This window comes from Canis lupus, chromosome 9 (genome assembly GCF_048164855.1).
Source record: "Canis lupus baileyi chromosome 9, mCanLup2.hap1, whole genome shotgun sequence".
NCBI lineage: Eukaryota > Metazoa > Chordata > Mammalia > Carnivora > Canidae > Canis > Canis lupus.
Window position 1 is genome coordinate 64743781 of NC_132846.1, and position 17879 is coordinate 64761659.

The 17879-nt window shown below is 34.3% G+C and overlaps 1 protein-coding gene across 8 annotated transcripts in view; it reads left to right on the forward strand.

The window, feature by feature from the left end:
• Nucleotides 1-17613, forward strand: part of PPP4R4 (protein phosphatase 4 regulatory subunit 4) — a 98703-nt gene extending 81090 nt beyond the window's left edge. For all 8 annotated transcript variants that reach the window (XM_072839782.1, XM_072839783.1, XM_072839784.1 and 5 more), the window contains 6 exons: nucleotides 5599-5668; nucleotides 6105-6191; nucleotides 6476-6569; nucleotides 7646-7716; nucleotides 13954-14101; nucleotides 16475-17613. In XM_072839782.1, coding sequence (XP_072695883.1) covers nucleotides 5599-5668; nucleotides 6105-6191; nucleotides 6476-6569; nucleotides 7646-7716; nucleotides 13954-14101; nucleotides 16475-16499 — 495 coding nt within the window. In that variant the 3' untranslated portion in view covers nucleotides 16500-17613. The remainder of the gene's footprint in view (nucleotides 1-5598; nucleotides 5669-6104; nucleotides 6192-6475; nucleotides 6570-7645; nucleotides 7717-13953; nucleotides 14102-16474) is intronic.
• The last annotated feature ends 266 nt before the right edge of the window (nucleotides 17614-17879 follow it).

Genomic DNA, 17879 nt, shown 5'->3' on the forward strand with positions numbered 1-17879 from the left:
TTGTTATGGAACCTAATAAGTAATTTCCTGCAATTTCACACTGCAGTTTTTCTTTCTAAATGACTAAAGACGAGTCCTGATCTTTTGAAATCTCTTTTATGAACTACATAAACAAATGTAGGAAAACTACACTTGAGAGTTTTTAAAAAAACAACTACTTTACTGAAGCATATAATTGGCATACAATTAAACTGCATATATTGGGGATCCCTGGGTGGCTCAGCAGTTTAGCACCTGCCTTCAGCCCAGGGTGTGATGCTGGAGTCCCAGGATCGGGTCCCGCGTCGGTCTCCCTGCGTGGAGCCTTCTTCTCCCTCTGCCTGTGTCTCTGCCTCTCTCTCTCTCTCTCTCTGTGTCTATCATGAATAAATAAATAAAAGCTTTTAAAAAAACTGCATATATTTAAAGTGTACAATTTGATGAATATTGACATATAGGTAATCCATGAAACCATTGCCACAATTAAAATGCCAAACATTTTCATTCCTTCAGAAGTTCCTTTGAGCCCCTTTATAATCCATATCTTCTACTCTGGTCCCTAAGGACCGCTAATCTAGTTTCTGTCATTAAATTAGCTTGCAACTAGAATTTATATAAATTTATTCATATGTAACATTTTCTGTTCATGCTTCTTCTCACCACAATAATTGTTTTGACATTCATCCATGCTGTTGTATGTATTGATAGGTCATTCCTTTTTATTTCTGAGTAGTATTCCATATTATAGACATACCACAGTATTTACCCACCCCTTAATGAGCACTTGGGTTACATTTAGTTTGGAGATGTTAGAAATAAAGCTGCTATGACCATTTATGAAGAAGTCTTTGGATGGACATATGTTTTTGTTTCTTTTGGGGAAATACTTAAGAATGGAATGGCTAGATCATATGGTAGGACACGTTTGACTTAAAAACAAACAAAAACTGCCATTTTACATATCCGTCCACTTGGTGGATGGCTTCAGTTACCCCATATCCCCTCAGCTCGATAGGGTGATTATGTAATCGTGTCTCATTGTACTTTCAAATTGTGTATCTCTGACGCCTAATGAGATCGGATGTCTTTTTGTTTGTTTATTGGCCATCCTTATCTCTTATTTGATAAAGTCTGTTTTCAGATTTTTAATGGGTTATCTTCAATTCTTGAGATGTAAGAGTTCTTTATACACTCTCAATACTATTTGTCAGATATACATTTTATGAGTGTTTTCTTGGAGTCTATGGTTTATCTTTCATTTACTTAATGCTGTTTTTTGAAGAGTAGTTTTTAATTTTGATGAGGTCAACTTATCAGTATTTTCTCTTATTGTTTATGCTTGTTTGTTACAAGAATCCTTTGTCTATCCCAAAGCTACCAAGAATTTTTCCAATGTTTTCTTGTAGAAATTTTAGTTTTAGGTTTTACGTGTTATGTATGAATTATATATATAATTCTGTTCAGTTTTATATATTTTTCCCATCTAAATATTCAGTTACTCTAGCATCATTTGTTAAAAATTTCCCTTATTGAATTGCCTTAGCACCTTTAAAAAAAAAAAAAAACCCGATTGTCCATATATGTATGTGTTTATTTCTTGACTCCCTATTCTGTTCCACTGATTTATATATTTATACTTTTGGTAATTCTAAACTGTATAGCCATAACATTATAGTAATTCTTGAAATCAGGTAAGTTAAGTTTTTCAACTTAGTTCTTTTTAATTGCTTTGGCCAATCTAGGCTCTTTGCATTTTGATAGAAAGTTTAGAATCAGTTGTCCATTTACATAGAAAGCCTGCTAGAATTTTTGTTAGGGTTGTGTTAATTAGGATTGATCTATAGATCATTTCGAATAATTGCCATCTTAACAATGAATTTTCTAGTCCATGAACATTGTCTACCCATTCCATTCATTTAATCTTTACTTTTTTTCTATGTAATTTTGGTAATTGTTAAGTGTGAGTTTAAGGAAGTCTTTTGTTAGATTTATTTCTAAGTATATTATCTTCTTTGGCATTATAAATGGAATTATAATTTTTAATTTCACTTTCTAGAATTTTGTTGCTGTCAATTACTGTTGATTTTTGTAAATTAGTCTTATATTTGTTCTAGAGTTTTTTTTGATTTAATAGGATTTTATACATGAGCCATTACAACTTCTTCAAGTGTAGCAAGATTCCTTCTCTCTAATTCAAGTGTTTATGCCTTTTATTTCTTATGTCTAGTTGCAGGGTCTAGGACATCTCATAAAATAAACCACTTCCAGTTGAATAAAAGTAATGGAAGCAGTCATCCTTGTCATTTTACTGATTTTAGGGAGAAATATCTAATTTTTCACCATTAAGTATGATGTTACCAAGAGGTTTTATGTGGATGTCCTTTATCAAATTGTGGAAGTTCCCTCATATTCCTAGTCTACTAAGAGTTTTTATGAATGTTTATTGGTTTTTGTCAAATGCTCTTTCTGCATATTTAGAAATGATACTTGTTTTTTCTACTTCATCCTGTTAAAACATTGAATTACATTGATTTTTTCGGTGCTAAATCAATCATATATTTTAGGGATGAACTCCACCTAGTGATATGGTGTTCTTTCCTATTTTGTTGGATTCTTGGCTAATTTTTAATATTCATCTATATTCATAGTGAAATTGGTCTATAATTTCCTTTTTTTGTCATTTTGGGGTCTTTTAAATTTGATAGTAGAATTATTCTGGCCTTATAAAATGAAATGTATAGTATTTAACCACTTCCTCTGTTTTCTGATGGAATTTGTATAAAATTGGTCTTATTTTTTTCCTTGAGTGTTTGATAGAATTCACTGGTGAAACAATCAAGGATTGGAAAGGATTTTGATAATTGATTCAACTACTTTAATAGATATAAAACTCTTCAGACTTTCTATTTCTTCTTTTTTAAATTTGATGATGTTGCTTCCCACACCCAAAATTCTCTATATCATTTAAGCTGTCAAATTTGTTGTCTAAAGTTGTTTATTCTTATAGTCTTCTTCTAATGTATAACAGACCCATGGTGATAACCCTTGTTTGATTCTTCCCTTAGTGGTTCTATCTCTCTTTCCCCTTCTTTCTCTTTTTCTCTTTCTCTCTTGGAGTTATTTTTTGGTGGTTTCTCTAGAGTTTACAATATACTTAACTTTTCAAAGTCAACTTATTATTAATGTTATACCACTTCGTTTAATAATGATGCAGATCTCTACCCTTTCTTTATGTTAAAATTTTTATGTGAATTATATTTGTGTTGAAAACCCCACGAGTCAGTTATCTCATGACCACTGGATCTAAACTTTGCTCTAAGTTGTAATATATATCTTTGAAGCATTTAAGAGAGTGAACTTCTGTGTTTACTTTCTTATTTTTACCATTTCTAGTACTCTCATTCATTACTGAGGATCCAAAAGTCCCTCTGTTATTTTTTTTCCTTCAGCCTGAAGAACTATCTTTAGTTGTTCTTGGGGTGTAGGTATTTTGTGACATATTTCCTTAGTTTTCCCTAATCTGAAATATTTTGTTATCTCCCTTTGTCCCTGAAGGATATTTTCACTAGATATGGAATTCAGGGTTGATAGCCTTTTTCTTTCTGTACTTTATATATGTGTTCTTGTCTCCAGAGCATCTGATAAAATATTAGCTCTAATTCAGATTATTGTTGCGTGTATTGTGGCTTTTCTCTGGCTACTTTAAAGATTTTTTCTTTTTATCCTTTGTTTTTAGCAGTTTGCTTTTGATGTGTTTAGGCATAATTGAGTTCAAATTTATCTGTTTTGGGATTTGTGTAGCTTCCTCAATCTATAAATGTGTATTATTTCCCAAATTTGGAAAGGTTTGAGCCATTATTTATTTAAACTTATGTTTACTCTTCAGGGTGCTTAGGTGGCTCAGTTGGTTGAGCATCCAACTCTTGATTTCAGCTCAGGTCATGATCTCAGGGTTGTAAAATTGAGCTCTGTGTTGGACTCCTCATGCAGCAACAAGTCTACTTGAAGATTCTGTCCCTCTGCTTCTCCCCCAACCTGCACATGAGCTCTCTCTCCCTCTGTCTCTCAAATAAATAAATAAATAAATCTTTAAAAAAATAAGTAAATATGTATTCACTCCTACTTCTGGGTCTTTGATGTTAGATCTTTTGATATTGCCCCACAGGTCCATGAGATTTTGTTCTTTTCTTTTTTTTCCTTAAACTTTGTTACTCAGAGTGAATAATCTGTTGATCTGTCTTCAGTGTCACTCTTTCCTGTCCTCTCCATTTCAGCTGCCAGGCTTATTCAGTGTTTTTATTCCCAGTGCTGTATTTTTCAGTTCTCAAATTCCCATTTATTTCTTCTTTATATGTTCTATCTCTTCATGGAGAATTGTATGGTAAGATTAAACACTTATGTGGAAATCTTCTGAAAACGATCACATTGCTTTAGCAGCCTTCTGAGACAAAGATCGAAGTTCAGGATTCCTAGTGATAGAGGTTGTAGAACATAAGCAGGCTCTAAAAATTTTTAGGACTCAAATGACCTAAACCCAAGACAAAAATCAGGTAATAGAAAAAGACCTACAGATGATCCTGGTTTTGGAGTTAGCAGATAAGGACTTTAAGACAACTCTGATTAATATGATCAAAATAGAGGAAAAGGTGGACAAAATAGATAACACTACTTGTGAGCTCACTTAATGACATTTTATTTTTCAATTTTACATGTTTTCAGTGTTAGAGATTCCATTTGATTCTTTTTTATGCAGACCAGTTCTGTGTGGAAGACTTTTTAATCTATCGTCTATTTTCTTCCTGTTTTTCTTTACATGTGCAATCAAAACGCATGCATGTTCTCCAAGTTGTTGAGTGTAGTGGAGTTTTTGTTTGTTTGTTTGTTCTTAAATTTTAAGTAGGCTCCATGGCCAATATAGGGCTTGAACTCATGACCCTGAGATCAAGAGTTGCATGCTCCACCAACTGAGCCAGCCATGTGCTCTGAATGTAGTGTTTTATATGTGTCAGTTATGCTACATTTGCTCAGAACTTGGTATGTTTATTGATGTTCTTGCCTACTTGTTCTGTTTTTTTGGGATAAAGGACTTCTCTGAGTTTTGGTAACATTTTGTTTCTGGATCTGGAAGCTGGTTATGTAGGTATGTTCATTTTGGGAAAATTCATTGAGCTGTGTGCACTTATAATTTGTACACTTGAGTGTGTTATACTTCAGTAAAATGTTTAAAAAATACCGAAAGACCATTTCTTTTTTCCTCTGTCCTTTTAGAGAAGGAAAATTGGTAATTGCCACTTACCAATCAGAAGTGAAAAAGACTCCTAGTAAATAGTTTGATGATGAGAATTGGCCAATGTCTTCTAGAATATAAAGGCGAATTACAACAATGATACTAAACTCATTGTTTTAACTTGACAAAACCCCCAGGGTACAATTCAGTGGATGTTGAAAGCACACAAATCCAAAAGAACCTTGACTTCTTTTGACAGTAATTTATATTAAAAAATTCTTTTCTAAGGCATTTTTGTAAACTGTATTTGTAAAGCTTAGAGTACTTTCTCATTAGAAGAGTTTTCTAAATCTATGCTTACTTTTAATGCTAGCATACTGTTTTAATAATAGGAACAATTAGAGAAAGAGAAGCAACAGAATGATGGGAGGCCCGTGAGTGATAAGACCTTTGAAAAGAAACGTAAGTAGTTTTCTTGTGTCTTCACCACTAAATCGTACAATTAATGTTGCATCCTGGCATTTGGAAAGTCCGTGCTGATTTTCAGATTTGATGTGGAAGATTGCTTCATTTTCTTTCATTTTCTAAAAAGTTGTTTTAAAAAATTGGCTACTTCATATGGTACTGATTGAAGAATACATGAATAAATAGTGGGAGTCAGTGTGGAGATTGAGATCCTTCAGAGGAAAACTTAAAGTCTGATAACAGACTTTATGAGTCTGTGAAATTGGTCACTGAATGGCTAAGATTGAAATATGTAAATATATAAAGTAAGAATATTCGGGAAAGAGCATGCTGCCTAACTAGGGACAGTGACTCATGTTCTCTGTGTTTTCTTGGTTTATGGAGATTAGGAGCTCAGAGGAAATTACAGCATTTAAAATAGAGTTTGTTTTAGGTAGAGACACTAAGACACCAACAACTCTGCCCAAGAGCATCCCTATTTCTGTTCCTGGACCCTCTGGAACAAGCACCCCATCGACAAGTAAGAAACAACTTCTTTTTATGTCTCCTTTTTCCCTTTTTGTAAAAATTAATTACAGGGAAAATCACTCCACTAGATGAGATTCTCAAATGCCTTTTACCTGTATCATTCAGTGTTTTGGGAGTTCTTGACAGGCAGTAGGGGTAAGAGATACTCCAGTTAGCTCCCTAAGGAAAGGAAGCTGGGCCACCTGTATCTAATGAAAGAGGCGGGGAGTTGGTGAGGGGTTGGGGCAGCTAAGGATGAAATGAACAGCTGCATTTTCCTTCTGCTTATTGCTCTAGGCAAAGAAATCAAGAAATCCAAACTGATTCGAAGCCAGTCTTTTAATAATCAAGCCTTCCATGCAAAATATGGCAACTTAGACAAGTGTGCTAGGTATGGTCTGTCAGCTATTCACGTTTTAACCCAATTTTTATTTTGTAGTTGCACATCTTTATTATGTGAAATATTTACATTATGTAAAATCAGGATTAATTTGGGGTTTTGTTTATGTCAATAAATTGTAAATTTTTTTCCATAAAGATTCTCTATGAAAAAAATTGGACTCTACCAATTTGTATAAGAACAGGTTTTATGGCATTCTAGGAAGACTATTGCCATGATGCTATATAATAATGTCATGGGATCCATATATTGTTTTATGGGGGAGGTGGTGCTCTATCACACAGGTCACTCAACCTCTAAGTGTATATGGACATGCCCCATTTGCTAAGTGGATGTGAATATCCACATACTGTTGATATTGTTTCTATATAGAGAAGCCACAGGTATGTTTCTGTAGTAAAGTGATCACAACAATTCTTAAAATAGTTGAATGTCTGGTTTCTCCTTTGGCCCCACAGACTGAATTATAAACAGCTAAGATTAGGAGAGAATTAGCATAAATTCAATGACAACTTTTTATAAATGTTGTAAATATATAACAGGTGTATATCAATCAACAAAGGTAATTTTAAGTAAACATAATTGTCCTTGAAAGTATTTATTGAGAAAAAAAATGATGTGGGAAAAATAGGTTTTTCTTTTGTTAAAGATAGCTGGCTCTAGATTGTTAGCTGTATTTTGGGACATTCTCAATATATCTATCTGGAGTTCTAGTCGATAGGGTGATCTTGCAATGGACAAAAGAGATGAGAACTGAAAAGTTATTTCTAGGAAAATTTTATCCATATCATCTGTCTTAGCTGAGCACCAAGAGAAAAACTTTGATTCTGATGTAGCAAGTTTAAGGAAATTAAATTTGTCTTTTAAACTTTGTCTTTTAAATTAAAGACAAAGGAATTGTCAGGAGGCATGGCATGTAAACAATAAATGAGAAGTGAAAGTAGCATGTGTGCTTCATCATAAGTAGAAGAGAGCATTTAAAAAAGATTAGAAAAGACCAAGCGCCTAATGACTGAAGTGAAAGAAGAATGTTCTTGTATTTTAAACTAAATCATGTTCTTTTCTAGTAAAAGTTCTACAGCAGGATATACATCTTCTGTCTCAGGGTTAGGAAAGACTTCTGTGATTTCACTACCTGGTAAGTAGAAATCTGAGTTCTTCAAAAAAAATGCTAAATGTAATGAAATATTATTTTTTTAAGGACCAATTTCTTTATTTCTAGATATAGTGTTTTCCTGAAACTTACATCTTTATCAAATGCCCAAATAATTGAACTTTTCCCTAGCAACTGCGAAAATACTTGACTGTGCCATTTTGTTTTTATTGTGAAGACTCCGTATTTAATACTTTTGAAAGAGAGAAAGGACAGTAATAGGGTAGGTTGTTCTATAGTCTGAGGGCCTCTTGGGGCACAGATTAAAAGTTTTTGTAGTAATTTTTAGGGAAGTTAAGAATACTAGGGCTTCATGGTAGATCACATGCAGCCGAACATTTACAATATTATATATTTGAAAGTTTATACCAGGGATCAGCAAGCTTCTCCTGTAAAGGGCAAGATAAGTAAATATTTTAGGCCTTGTTGGCCAAATTGGTTTCTGTCACAATTATTCAACTCTGCTGTTGAGCAAAAAGCTGCCATAAACTGTACATAATGAATAGGTATGGTTGCATTCCAATAAGATTTTATTTACAAAACCAGCAGCAAGCAAGAGTTGGCTCACGGACTTATAGTTTGCTGACCTCTGGCTTATATAATAGAACCCAGAATTATACTATGAATAAGGGGAAATATATTGCTAAAAATTACTAGTGGCTCCTAAGTATATTTTTAAGTTTTTGCCTTAGCATATTGGCTGAAAATTATAGTACTGATCTTTGGTAAGTTTTTAGTGTAAAGAATAGCAAATCTACTCAAAGGTCAGAAACTTTTTAAAGTTTGGTCACATTTCCTTCCCAGGTTATGTTTTGAGTATTTTGTCTTCCTCTTACCTCTTATTATATTCTTATATTATAAGAATATATAATAGATATACACTATCTGTGTAAGAATAAATATACACTCACTGGCTGTTCTATAAACAGTGTATTTTCATTTGTCAGATCAGAAAAATCTTTCTAATAAAGCATTGACATTCATATGCCGTATATAGAGTGGTTTTACAAGGTAGACTAGGAGTAGCTTAAAAAACCTGGAAGAATTTGATAATGGGAAGTTTTTGAGCTAAAAGTTATCAACATTTCTTGAAGTGGGGGTTATAAATAATAAAATTATTGATTACTTTTATCATAGCAAATTAGTGAATTCTTTAGGAAATACTAAGAGAACATTCGGGATTTGTGAAGTTTATAATACAGTGTCTAAGAATTTCATATATATGAGTCAGTTTGAATTAGCTCAGATTGGAGCTAAATGGTGCAGATGATTCTTGATAGCCTTAAGTAGTTCTTCAGACTTGCATGGATCCAATCTGGCCTCTTGGAGATGACTTCATATGAGCATATTTATTCATGAACTTGTAACAAGTCTTGCCAAGAAATTTCTTTGCTTAAGTCATTAAGAATATTGATTTGGAATAGGTTTTTTTTTTTTTTCAAGTTTTAATTATGTGCACTAATTTCTTCAGTTTTGACTTTGCTTGTTCTTAAGTCACTTTGAGAATCAAGAGTGATCAACTGATCCTAAAACTTATCCAGAATCTTAAGTAAAATAATTTTATAAGGGTAAATCTTTTATTAAAATATTAGAAAAATATTCTGTCTTAAGGGTTCAATGTTATTTTGGGGAGAGGGAATATTGGCTGAATGAATGAAATCTCTTCCAGGTTATTATGTATTACTTAATATATATATTATATATTGCTTTATGAAGTACAGACTGAGGAAAAATTATATACCTGATCTACAAAGAGAAAAAGGGAGCAAAATGTCTTAACAAATGCATTAGGTGTTCACAAGAGAAGAGATTTTACAGACTTTGGGACTTAAGGCAGGTTTTAAGATACTTATATCATTTGGGATGAAGCCTGAGGCATGCTAGGATTTCTGATAGGCAGAGATGGGTCTGGAGTAACATCCTACTCAGAGTGCCTGTAATAAAGAAGACATGTCAATGTCTTGAGGAAGCAGCAGTAGGCCAGTCTGACTGGAGCACAGAGTTGAGTGTGAGAGAGTGGGATAAATAGAGCTGAAATGAAAGGTCAGTTACTGCTTGGAAGGCCAAATTGAGGACTTTTTACTTACCACGAGCCCATCGTTAATATTTTGGTGACTTTTGCCTGTTGTCAATTCCAACATTTATCTAAGGCTATGTGAGCACAACAGACTGGGAGAAATACATGGAGAATGCCAGTAAGGAGTCAGGGAAACCAACTGTAATGTATCCATTATTAGTGGGTATGAAAATCTGTGGAGCCCTTTTGGAAAACAGTTTGGTGAAGTTCATCAAGAATCCTAGTTTTAAAAACTAGTCTTTGATGCACGCAATCCCATTTCTAGTGACCCATCATGAAACAGTGGGATAAAATACATAAAATGTGATAAAAAATATCATAGCATATGGTATGATGTGATGAAAATGACACTTTACCTCTGTCACCCTTCCTTAAACCTATAACCTTAGTCTAATTCTAAGAAGAGCATCTGATAAATTCTAATAGAGGGGCATCCTGCAAAACGTTTGGCCAGTACCTCTCAAAGCTGGTAAGGTCACCAAAAACAAGGAAAAGCTCAGGAGGGCCAACAAGTAAAGGTAATGTCGTGTACTGGATGGGACCCTGAGACAGAAGCAGACATTAGGCAAAAACTAAGGCAATCTGGACGCACTGTGGATTTTAATTAGTAATAATGTCTCATTACTGGCTCATTCACTGTAACAAGTGCAGCATACTAGAGTGAAGTGTTAGTAGAGGAAACTGAGTGAGGGGGTGGATGAAAATTCTCAGCGTTATCTTCTCAATTTTTCTGTAAATCTAAACATTTACATAATAAAGCCTATTTTAAAAAATCACTTTTATAGTAACTCCAAAAACATTAAGTCTTCAGGAATAAATTTAACAAAATGTATATTCTGTATACACTAAAAAATTCAAAACATTGCTGGATAAAATTAAAGAAGACCTAAACAAATGGAGACATATACTGTGTTTGTGAATGGGAAAGCTTAATATTGTTAGGATGTCAATTCCTTTTAAATTGATCCAGAGATTTAATGCAATCCTGATCAGAATTCTAGTAGTCTTTTTGTAGAAATACATAAGCTGATTCTAAAATCTCAATCGAAATGCACAGAACTGTGGATAGCTAAAACCATTTTGAAAAAGCAAACCAAATTGAGAGAGCTTAAACTGCCTCATTGCAGCACTTACTAGAAAGCTCCAGTAGTCAAGACTATGTGCCTACACTGACATACATGTGCAGCTGAGTTTCCATAAAGGCTCCAGGATAAATCAGCAGTAATGGGATAGTATTTTCAAAAAATGAAGCTGGAACAATTGGATACCTATATCTTCTTATTAGTTTCAGAGGTAGAATTTAATGATTCATCAATTGCATGTAACACCCAGTGCTCATTGCATCAGGTGACCTCCTTAATGCCCATCACCCAGTTACCCCATCCCCCCATCCCCCTTTCCTCCAGTGCCCCTCAGTATGTTTCCTAGGTTCAGCATCTCTTAGGGTTTGTCCCTCTCAATTTTCATTTTATTTTATTTTTCTTTCCCTTCCCTATGGTCATCTGTTTTGTATTTAAATTCCACATGAGTGAAATCATATGATATTTGTCTTTCTCTGACCAACATTTTGCTTAGCATCATACTCTCTAGTTCCATCCACATTGTTACAAATGGCAAGATTTCATTCTTTTTGGATGGAATAATATTCCATCCAAGTATATTCCATCCATTCCAATATTCCATTCCAATATATTCCATATAATATTCCATCCAATGGAATAATAATCCATTATATAGTTATACAACACATCTTCATTCATCTGTCGATGGACATCTGGGCTCTTTTCATGGTTTGGCTATTGTGGACATTGCTGCTATGAACACTGGGATGCAGGTGCCCCTCAAATTACTGTTTGTATCTTTTTATATCTATAATAAAAAAAAAACAAAATGAACCTCAATCCTTATCTCACACTACACATAAAATTCTCTTAAAATGCATAATAAACTTAAGCATAAAAGCTAAAACTATGACATTTCTGAAGAAAATGTTACAGAAGGAAGTCTTTGTGGTTTTGGAATAGATTTCTCCAGACCATGAAAGAAAAAGTTAACATATTGGACTTAGTGAAAATTTAAAACTCTGCTCTTTGAAATAAAGCATACAAAAATAAAAGGCAGGACACAGATGAGAAGAAAATAATCATATTACATATACCTGACAAAGGACTTACAGTCAGGATATACAAAACAAATCTTTAGAACTAATTAGTCAACTAATTCTAAAATGGAGGAAAAATCGTGTATCATCATCTTCACAGAAGAAGAAGAAGATACACAAATAAGTACATGAAAAATGCTTGACATCAGCAATCTTTAGAGAAATGCAACTTAAAAGGAACAAGAGAGGCATAAATAGAACCGAGGGTTGCCAGGGGTGGAGAATGGACAAGATGTGTGAAGGTGGGTAGGAGATGCAGGCTTTCAGTTAGGGAATGAGTAAGTTACAGGGAAGAAAGTCACAGCATAGGGAGCACAGTCAATGATATTGTAGTAGCTTTCCCTGATGACAGATGGTGGCTACCCTCATGGTAAGCACAGCATAACCTATAGTGAAATCACCATTGTGTACTTGAAACTAATGTGCTGTTGCATGTCAACTATGCTTTAAAAAAAAGTTAGTTTTAAAGATGGAATTCTATGCATTCCTTAAAATGTTTAAGAGGAAAAAAAGTGTTGACTACATAGAAAAGTAGTCATGAATGGCTAAATCACAAAGTATGTTATAAAATAGAATGCACAGTAGGTCTTTATAATTTAGATGCATAGGTGTGCATATACATAGCCCACTTAGGAAGAGAGATTGAAACAATTTATATTAGAATGATTAAAGACTGTGGCTTTAGTTGCTAGAATTATGGTATTATAGAGGATTTTAATTTTTATACTGTTTTTGTGTTCCATTTTTAAAAATTATAGGTTATTCTTGTAATGAAAAAATATGTGCTTAATGCTGTAATTCGTTTCATGATGTCAGACAGATATGTTACTATATGTCCATCTTTTGGAAGATTTGGTAGACAGAAGATCCAGACAAATATATTAAATCAAGAAAATGCTAATTTAAAAATTTTTTAAAGTTCCAAATTAAAAAAAGCAACGGGAAAAAACACGAGGAGATAACACTTTACGGCCACTAGAATGCCTAAAATTAAAGACATAATATTAAATGTCTGTAAGGATATAGAGAGCAACTCTCCAGAATGCTTATTTGTTGCTAGTGGGCATGTAAAATGGTACAACTGCTTTGGACAACAATTCAACTGTTTCTTTTTTTCTTTTCTTTTTAAATGTGTTTCATATTTTTTAAAGATTTTTTAATTTATTCATTTGAGAGAATGTGAGCATGTGAGTGAGAACATGAGCAGTGGGGAAAGTCAGCGTGAGAGGGAGAAGCAGACTCTCCGCTGAGCAGGGAGCCTGACACGGGGTCTTGATCCCAGAAGCTCAGGATCATGACCTGAGTGGAAGGCAGACTCTTAACAATTGAGCCACTCAGGCGCCACTTGGCAGTTTCTTATGGAGTTGAATGTACACTTATTATGTGATCAGCAATTCCACTCCTTGGCTTTTATTTACAAGAAATTAAAACATGTATCTATACACAGACTTGTACACAATCGTTCATAGCGGCTTTCTTTGTGAAAGTTAAAAACTGGAAAAAATCCATATGTCTGTTGACCGGAGCCATGTATAAATGAGTTTTGGCATATCCGTACAATGCATATCAGTCAGCAATAAAAGGGAATGAAGTATTGATATACACAAACAATAACGAGAATGAACCTCAAACTGATTTTGCCAAGTGAAAGAAGACAGACACACTGTGTGATTCCGTTTACATAAAACTCTAGAAAATGCAAACTAATTTTTAGTGAATGAGACAGATTGCCTGGAGTGTAGGGGAGGGATTGCCAGGGTGCAGGAGGTACAGGGGTGGGTGCATTTTTACTCTTGATGGTGGTGATGGCTTCATAGGCATGTTATGCATCTGTCAGACCTTAAATTTGTGCAATTTCTTGTACCTAGGCTGCACCTTAATACAATCTATCTTAAGAAAAGTCAGCTATCATTAACTTTACTTCTCTTAGGTTAACATTTCTTAGCGCATTCAGCATGTCTGACTGTACTTGAATTCCTTTCAGATGATTCATTCCGCACTCGCAATGCCAGTAGCACTCCGACTTCCTTTCCCTCCAATCCTTCCCTACCGAGCACCTCCCGGGGGACAGGTAACTCAGTTGATCCAAAGAGCAGTGGAAGTAAAGACACACAACCACGAAAGGCTACCTTGTAAGTAATCCAGTGATGTGCCAAGTGTATCATTCTGCTCTTTAAGTACTTTCCAAAGAAGAGACAAAGTCTGTAATGAGGAAAAGGGTATAAATTAAAAGGAATTCTTTTCACCCATGCCTCTTTTATGTCTGATACTTTACATAAGATGTTACAGATATGGCAAAGACACTGAAACCCTAGGGGATCAACAGGAAACTTGAAATGGCTGCCATTCAAATCTGAGGTCCATTTATTTTTTTGTGAAGTGTTTGCATTCAGGGCATTTATCTCTGAGAAGACACTGGGTATAATTGCATCCCTTTTGAACACCCAGCTCAGATACACAGTATGTAATCAGCCAGTGCTTAGAAAGGTCGGTACAGCTAATGCTCCTGAAGAAATATGACTGCAGCCTTATAATCTAGGATTGTGGCTCTGGCAAACTGAAGATTTCTACAGACCAAATTTATGCTTTCATGTTATGGTTATAAAGGGCCTCTACTCAGCTTTTCCCTTGTGGTTCCTTTTTGTGAACTATTTGTATCTTGTTTGAATTGTTGAAGCCTTTGGTACTTGCAGTTGAAACATTGAACAGGGCAGACTATAAAAATCCCCAGGGTGAGAGAGGAGCTCAAGGTAGAACTGATTCAGCCAGGATGTCCAAACCATTGTTAGGGTTTATACTTTCATACAGAACTCCCAAACCTTCTGATTAGCATGGAGTTTAAACAGGACTCAGGCTTTCTTTGAAGCATATTTCACTGAATGCATGAGTATTTTCTTATGTAATTTCTCAAATGCCTCTTTTTTTTTTTCAGAAACTACATGCTATTACTCCCTTTTAGGAACTGAATTTCATAATTCTAAATTTTAATTGGCTGTTGGTATATAAAAATACAGATATATTCAAAATTCATTCAAAGATTAGGAAAAAATGTATTGAATGGAGCTCAAGGAGAGAGTAGGAGGATATGATAGAGAAAAGCAATAGTAAATAGCAAAGGTGATATTGATAGTACGGATTAGTAGCATTTAATACAAAGGGTACTTTCATTTGCAGACAATGTTCTTTGCCCCCCTACAATTACTGCTCAAACGATGACACTTTGAAGTTCTGTTTATAAGTCCTGCGGAGAGAGGCAGGACAGGACGGTGGTGTGTGGAGGTATGGAGTAGCAGCCCTGTGCCCTGGCTGCAGTGGCCACTCAGAGCTCCGTGTGGTTCAGTAAGATGGAGTCTCCCTTCCGGAGCCTTCCAGGCCGGGCACCCTGGTCCTTCCTGTCTGTCACCCTATGCTTTCTTCCTCTCAAAAGCCTGCCCTGGAATCCTTCTATTGAAAAGCATAGTTAATAACATCAGAATGTCATCCATTCTATTCTCATTTTTCTAAATGCCAGAGGCATTTGTAAAGTAAGGATAGCTGAAACCTAATATTTACACCAGTTCTCCTTTATTTAGATTACCATCTTCATCTGTTCTTGCTTTGCTGTGTTTTTCCTTTTATAGACTGAATTTTCTCTTGCTCAGTATACACCCTATGTAAAATATCCATATGGATATTACATATCCATAGAATTGTATACTCGATTACATATAATTGAGGGTTACAAAAAAGAATCTAGAAACACTCTAAAAAAATCACATCATTTGTTTATTCTTTTGTGAATATTCTGAAGGAGGAGGAACGTTGGTTTTTTAACAGGAGACTGGATATCAAGTCCATAACTATTTCTATATAACATGGTTCTAGTCTAGACTTTCTCATGAATGCACACTTGCTGCACAACTGGAATAGCTGAGTGAGATGTGCATTGGTCTGGTTTCTATGAAGTATTTATACACAGTTCGGTGATGTGCCATATTGAAATGAAAATAAGCTTATGAAGTGATTTCAGAAAGTATTAGTTATTTCAGTATTGCTTCTTCAAAAAATTCCATGTGATACAGTCTCCCACTTTTGGGTGTTATAGAGATGACCCATTTGGTATTTAGGGGTATCGGAGTCTTAAAGTAGGTACAGGAAGGCATCATATCTTATGTCCTTTAAGGCCAAACAGTTGATATATTTGGGTCTATGTTCATTTCCATTGTTGTTATACAAAAAAAGTGGGGAAATTGTATGAACTGAATTGAATGCTATATTAAATGTACGTAGGATTTGGTAATTAAAGAGTTCCAGGTAATCCTTAATGCATGATTTCTTTTTCACTTAATCAAAATTAACCAGAATCCTCATATTTTCAGTTTATTTGAAGTAGATTATATTTCTTACTTACTTTGTAAGCATTATATGTACCAAATTTTTCATGTTTTGTTTTTTCTTTTTCTCTTCTCTTTTTCCTTCCCTCCTCCCACTCCTCCCTCTCTCCCTCCCTTATTTTCTTGACAAAGAAAATCGAGAAAATCCAATCCTTAAATCATCCACTTGATGAAGGAAGCAAAACAAAGACAACTGGAGATAATGTGATTGATGGACAGAACCTAAAGCAATGGCTGGGCTTTTTCTTTCTTTCTTTCTTGTCTTTTTTTTTTTTTTTCTTCTTCTTTTTTTTTTTTTTTTTTGGTTAATGAATGGAAAAGAGAAACATAATGGCAGCTGATGTTGATAAACTTTCCATGTTTGAAATTAGATTCCCTAGCAGGTATACTATGTATTTCTCAAGTAATAATGTGGTTACAGAATTCCAATGTCATAGTGAAGTGCAATGAAAAACAACTTTAGGTATGCGCTTTTAGCACCGCTACAGAAGAGACCAGTCTGCATTTATCTGTGCAGGAAACCATCTATTTAACTGTCCTAGAGTTTTAGCACTCAAAAGTTATATGAAAGTCCAAATCAACTGAAATTGCTCTAGCTAATCACTTGGAAAGGCCTTGGAAGTAAGAAAGACATTGCATCTTCTGGAAAATCTCCAAGCCCAATTGAAAAGTCACATTGAAAAGGGTACGAACAGCTGTCAGCAACTTTATCATTCCTGCCGGTGAGGCGACAGTGTTGTACCTGGACATTCTGAAATTTCAATTTGGCAATGAAAATTCTACCAAGATTTCTGATAACTTTTAGCTACGACTACCTTAAAAATAATAGATTGATGATTTAATTTCCTAGAAGACTTTATTTTATAAATACTTTGTTTACATTTTAGATTGTATTTGTCCTTAATTTAAAAATGATGAATCTAGTTTGAATCAGCTGTTATTCCAAGCTATCATGCTTAAGCTATGTCAACAGCATTTATTTGTACTAATGCTAGTATTTCCATCAATAGTTGCCTGTGGAACATATACAATTCTTAATTTTAAAATGTCAGTTCTTGAGATATACTGTATGAAGCTATTGTCAGCTTCTCGATTTCAAAATGCAATCAGCATATAACTATATTGATATTAGAGAGTGTTTGTTTTTTAAAATATATTGATGTATGATAAAGATGATCTAATTTGTGAATGCATATGCGTGTGTGGTTACTTTTTATAATGTGAAATAATGAATAATGAGTTTACTCAAAATAAAACATAGGTTACTGAGATACCAGTGTTCGTGAAAAAAGTTTTAAATCTTTCCTGCAGTTTTTATTCTACAATTAAAGAGTAAGACAGTTCATTTTTCAGTAATGAATGAGAAGCGCACCAACATCAACTATAAATTAATTATTCAGGGGACAGCTACTCAGTGTGAGACTTCTCCAAGACATTCGTTTCCCCTTTTTCTTTCGTATGGCCTCTTCAGGGCTATTTTTAGCAAATCTTAGTGTCTTTTCATTTAAAGATAGTCAGGTAAATGGAATTGTCAAAC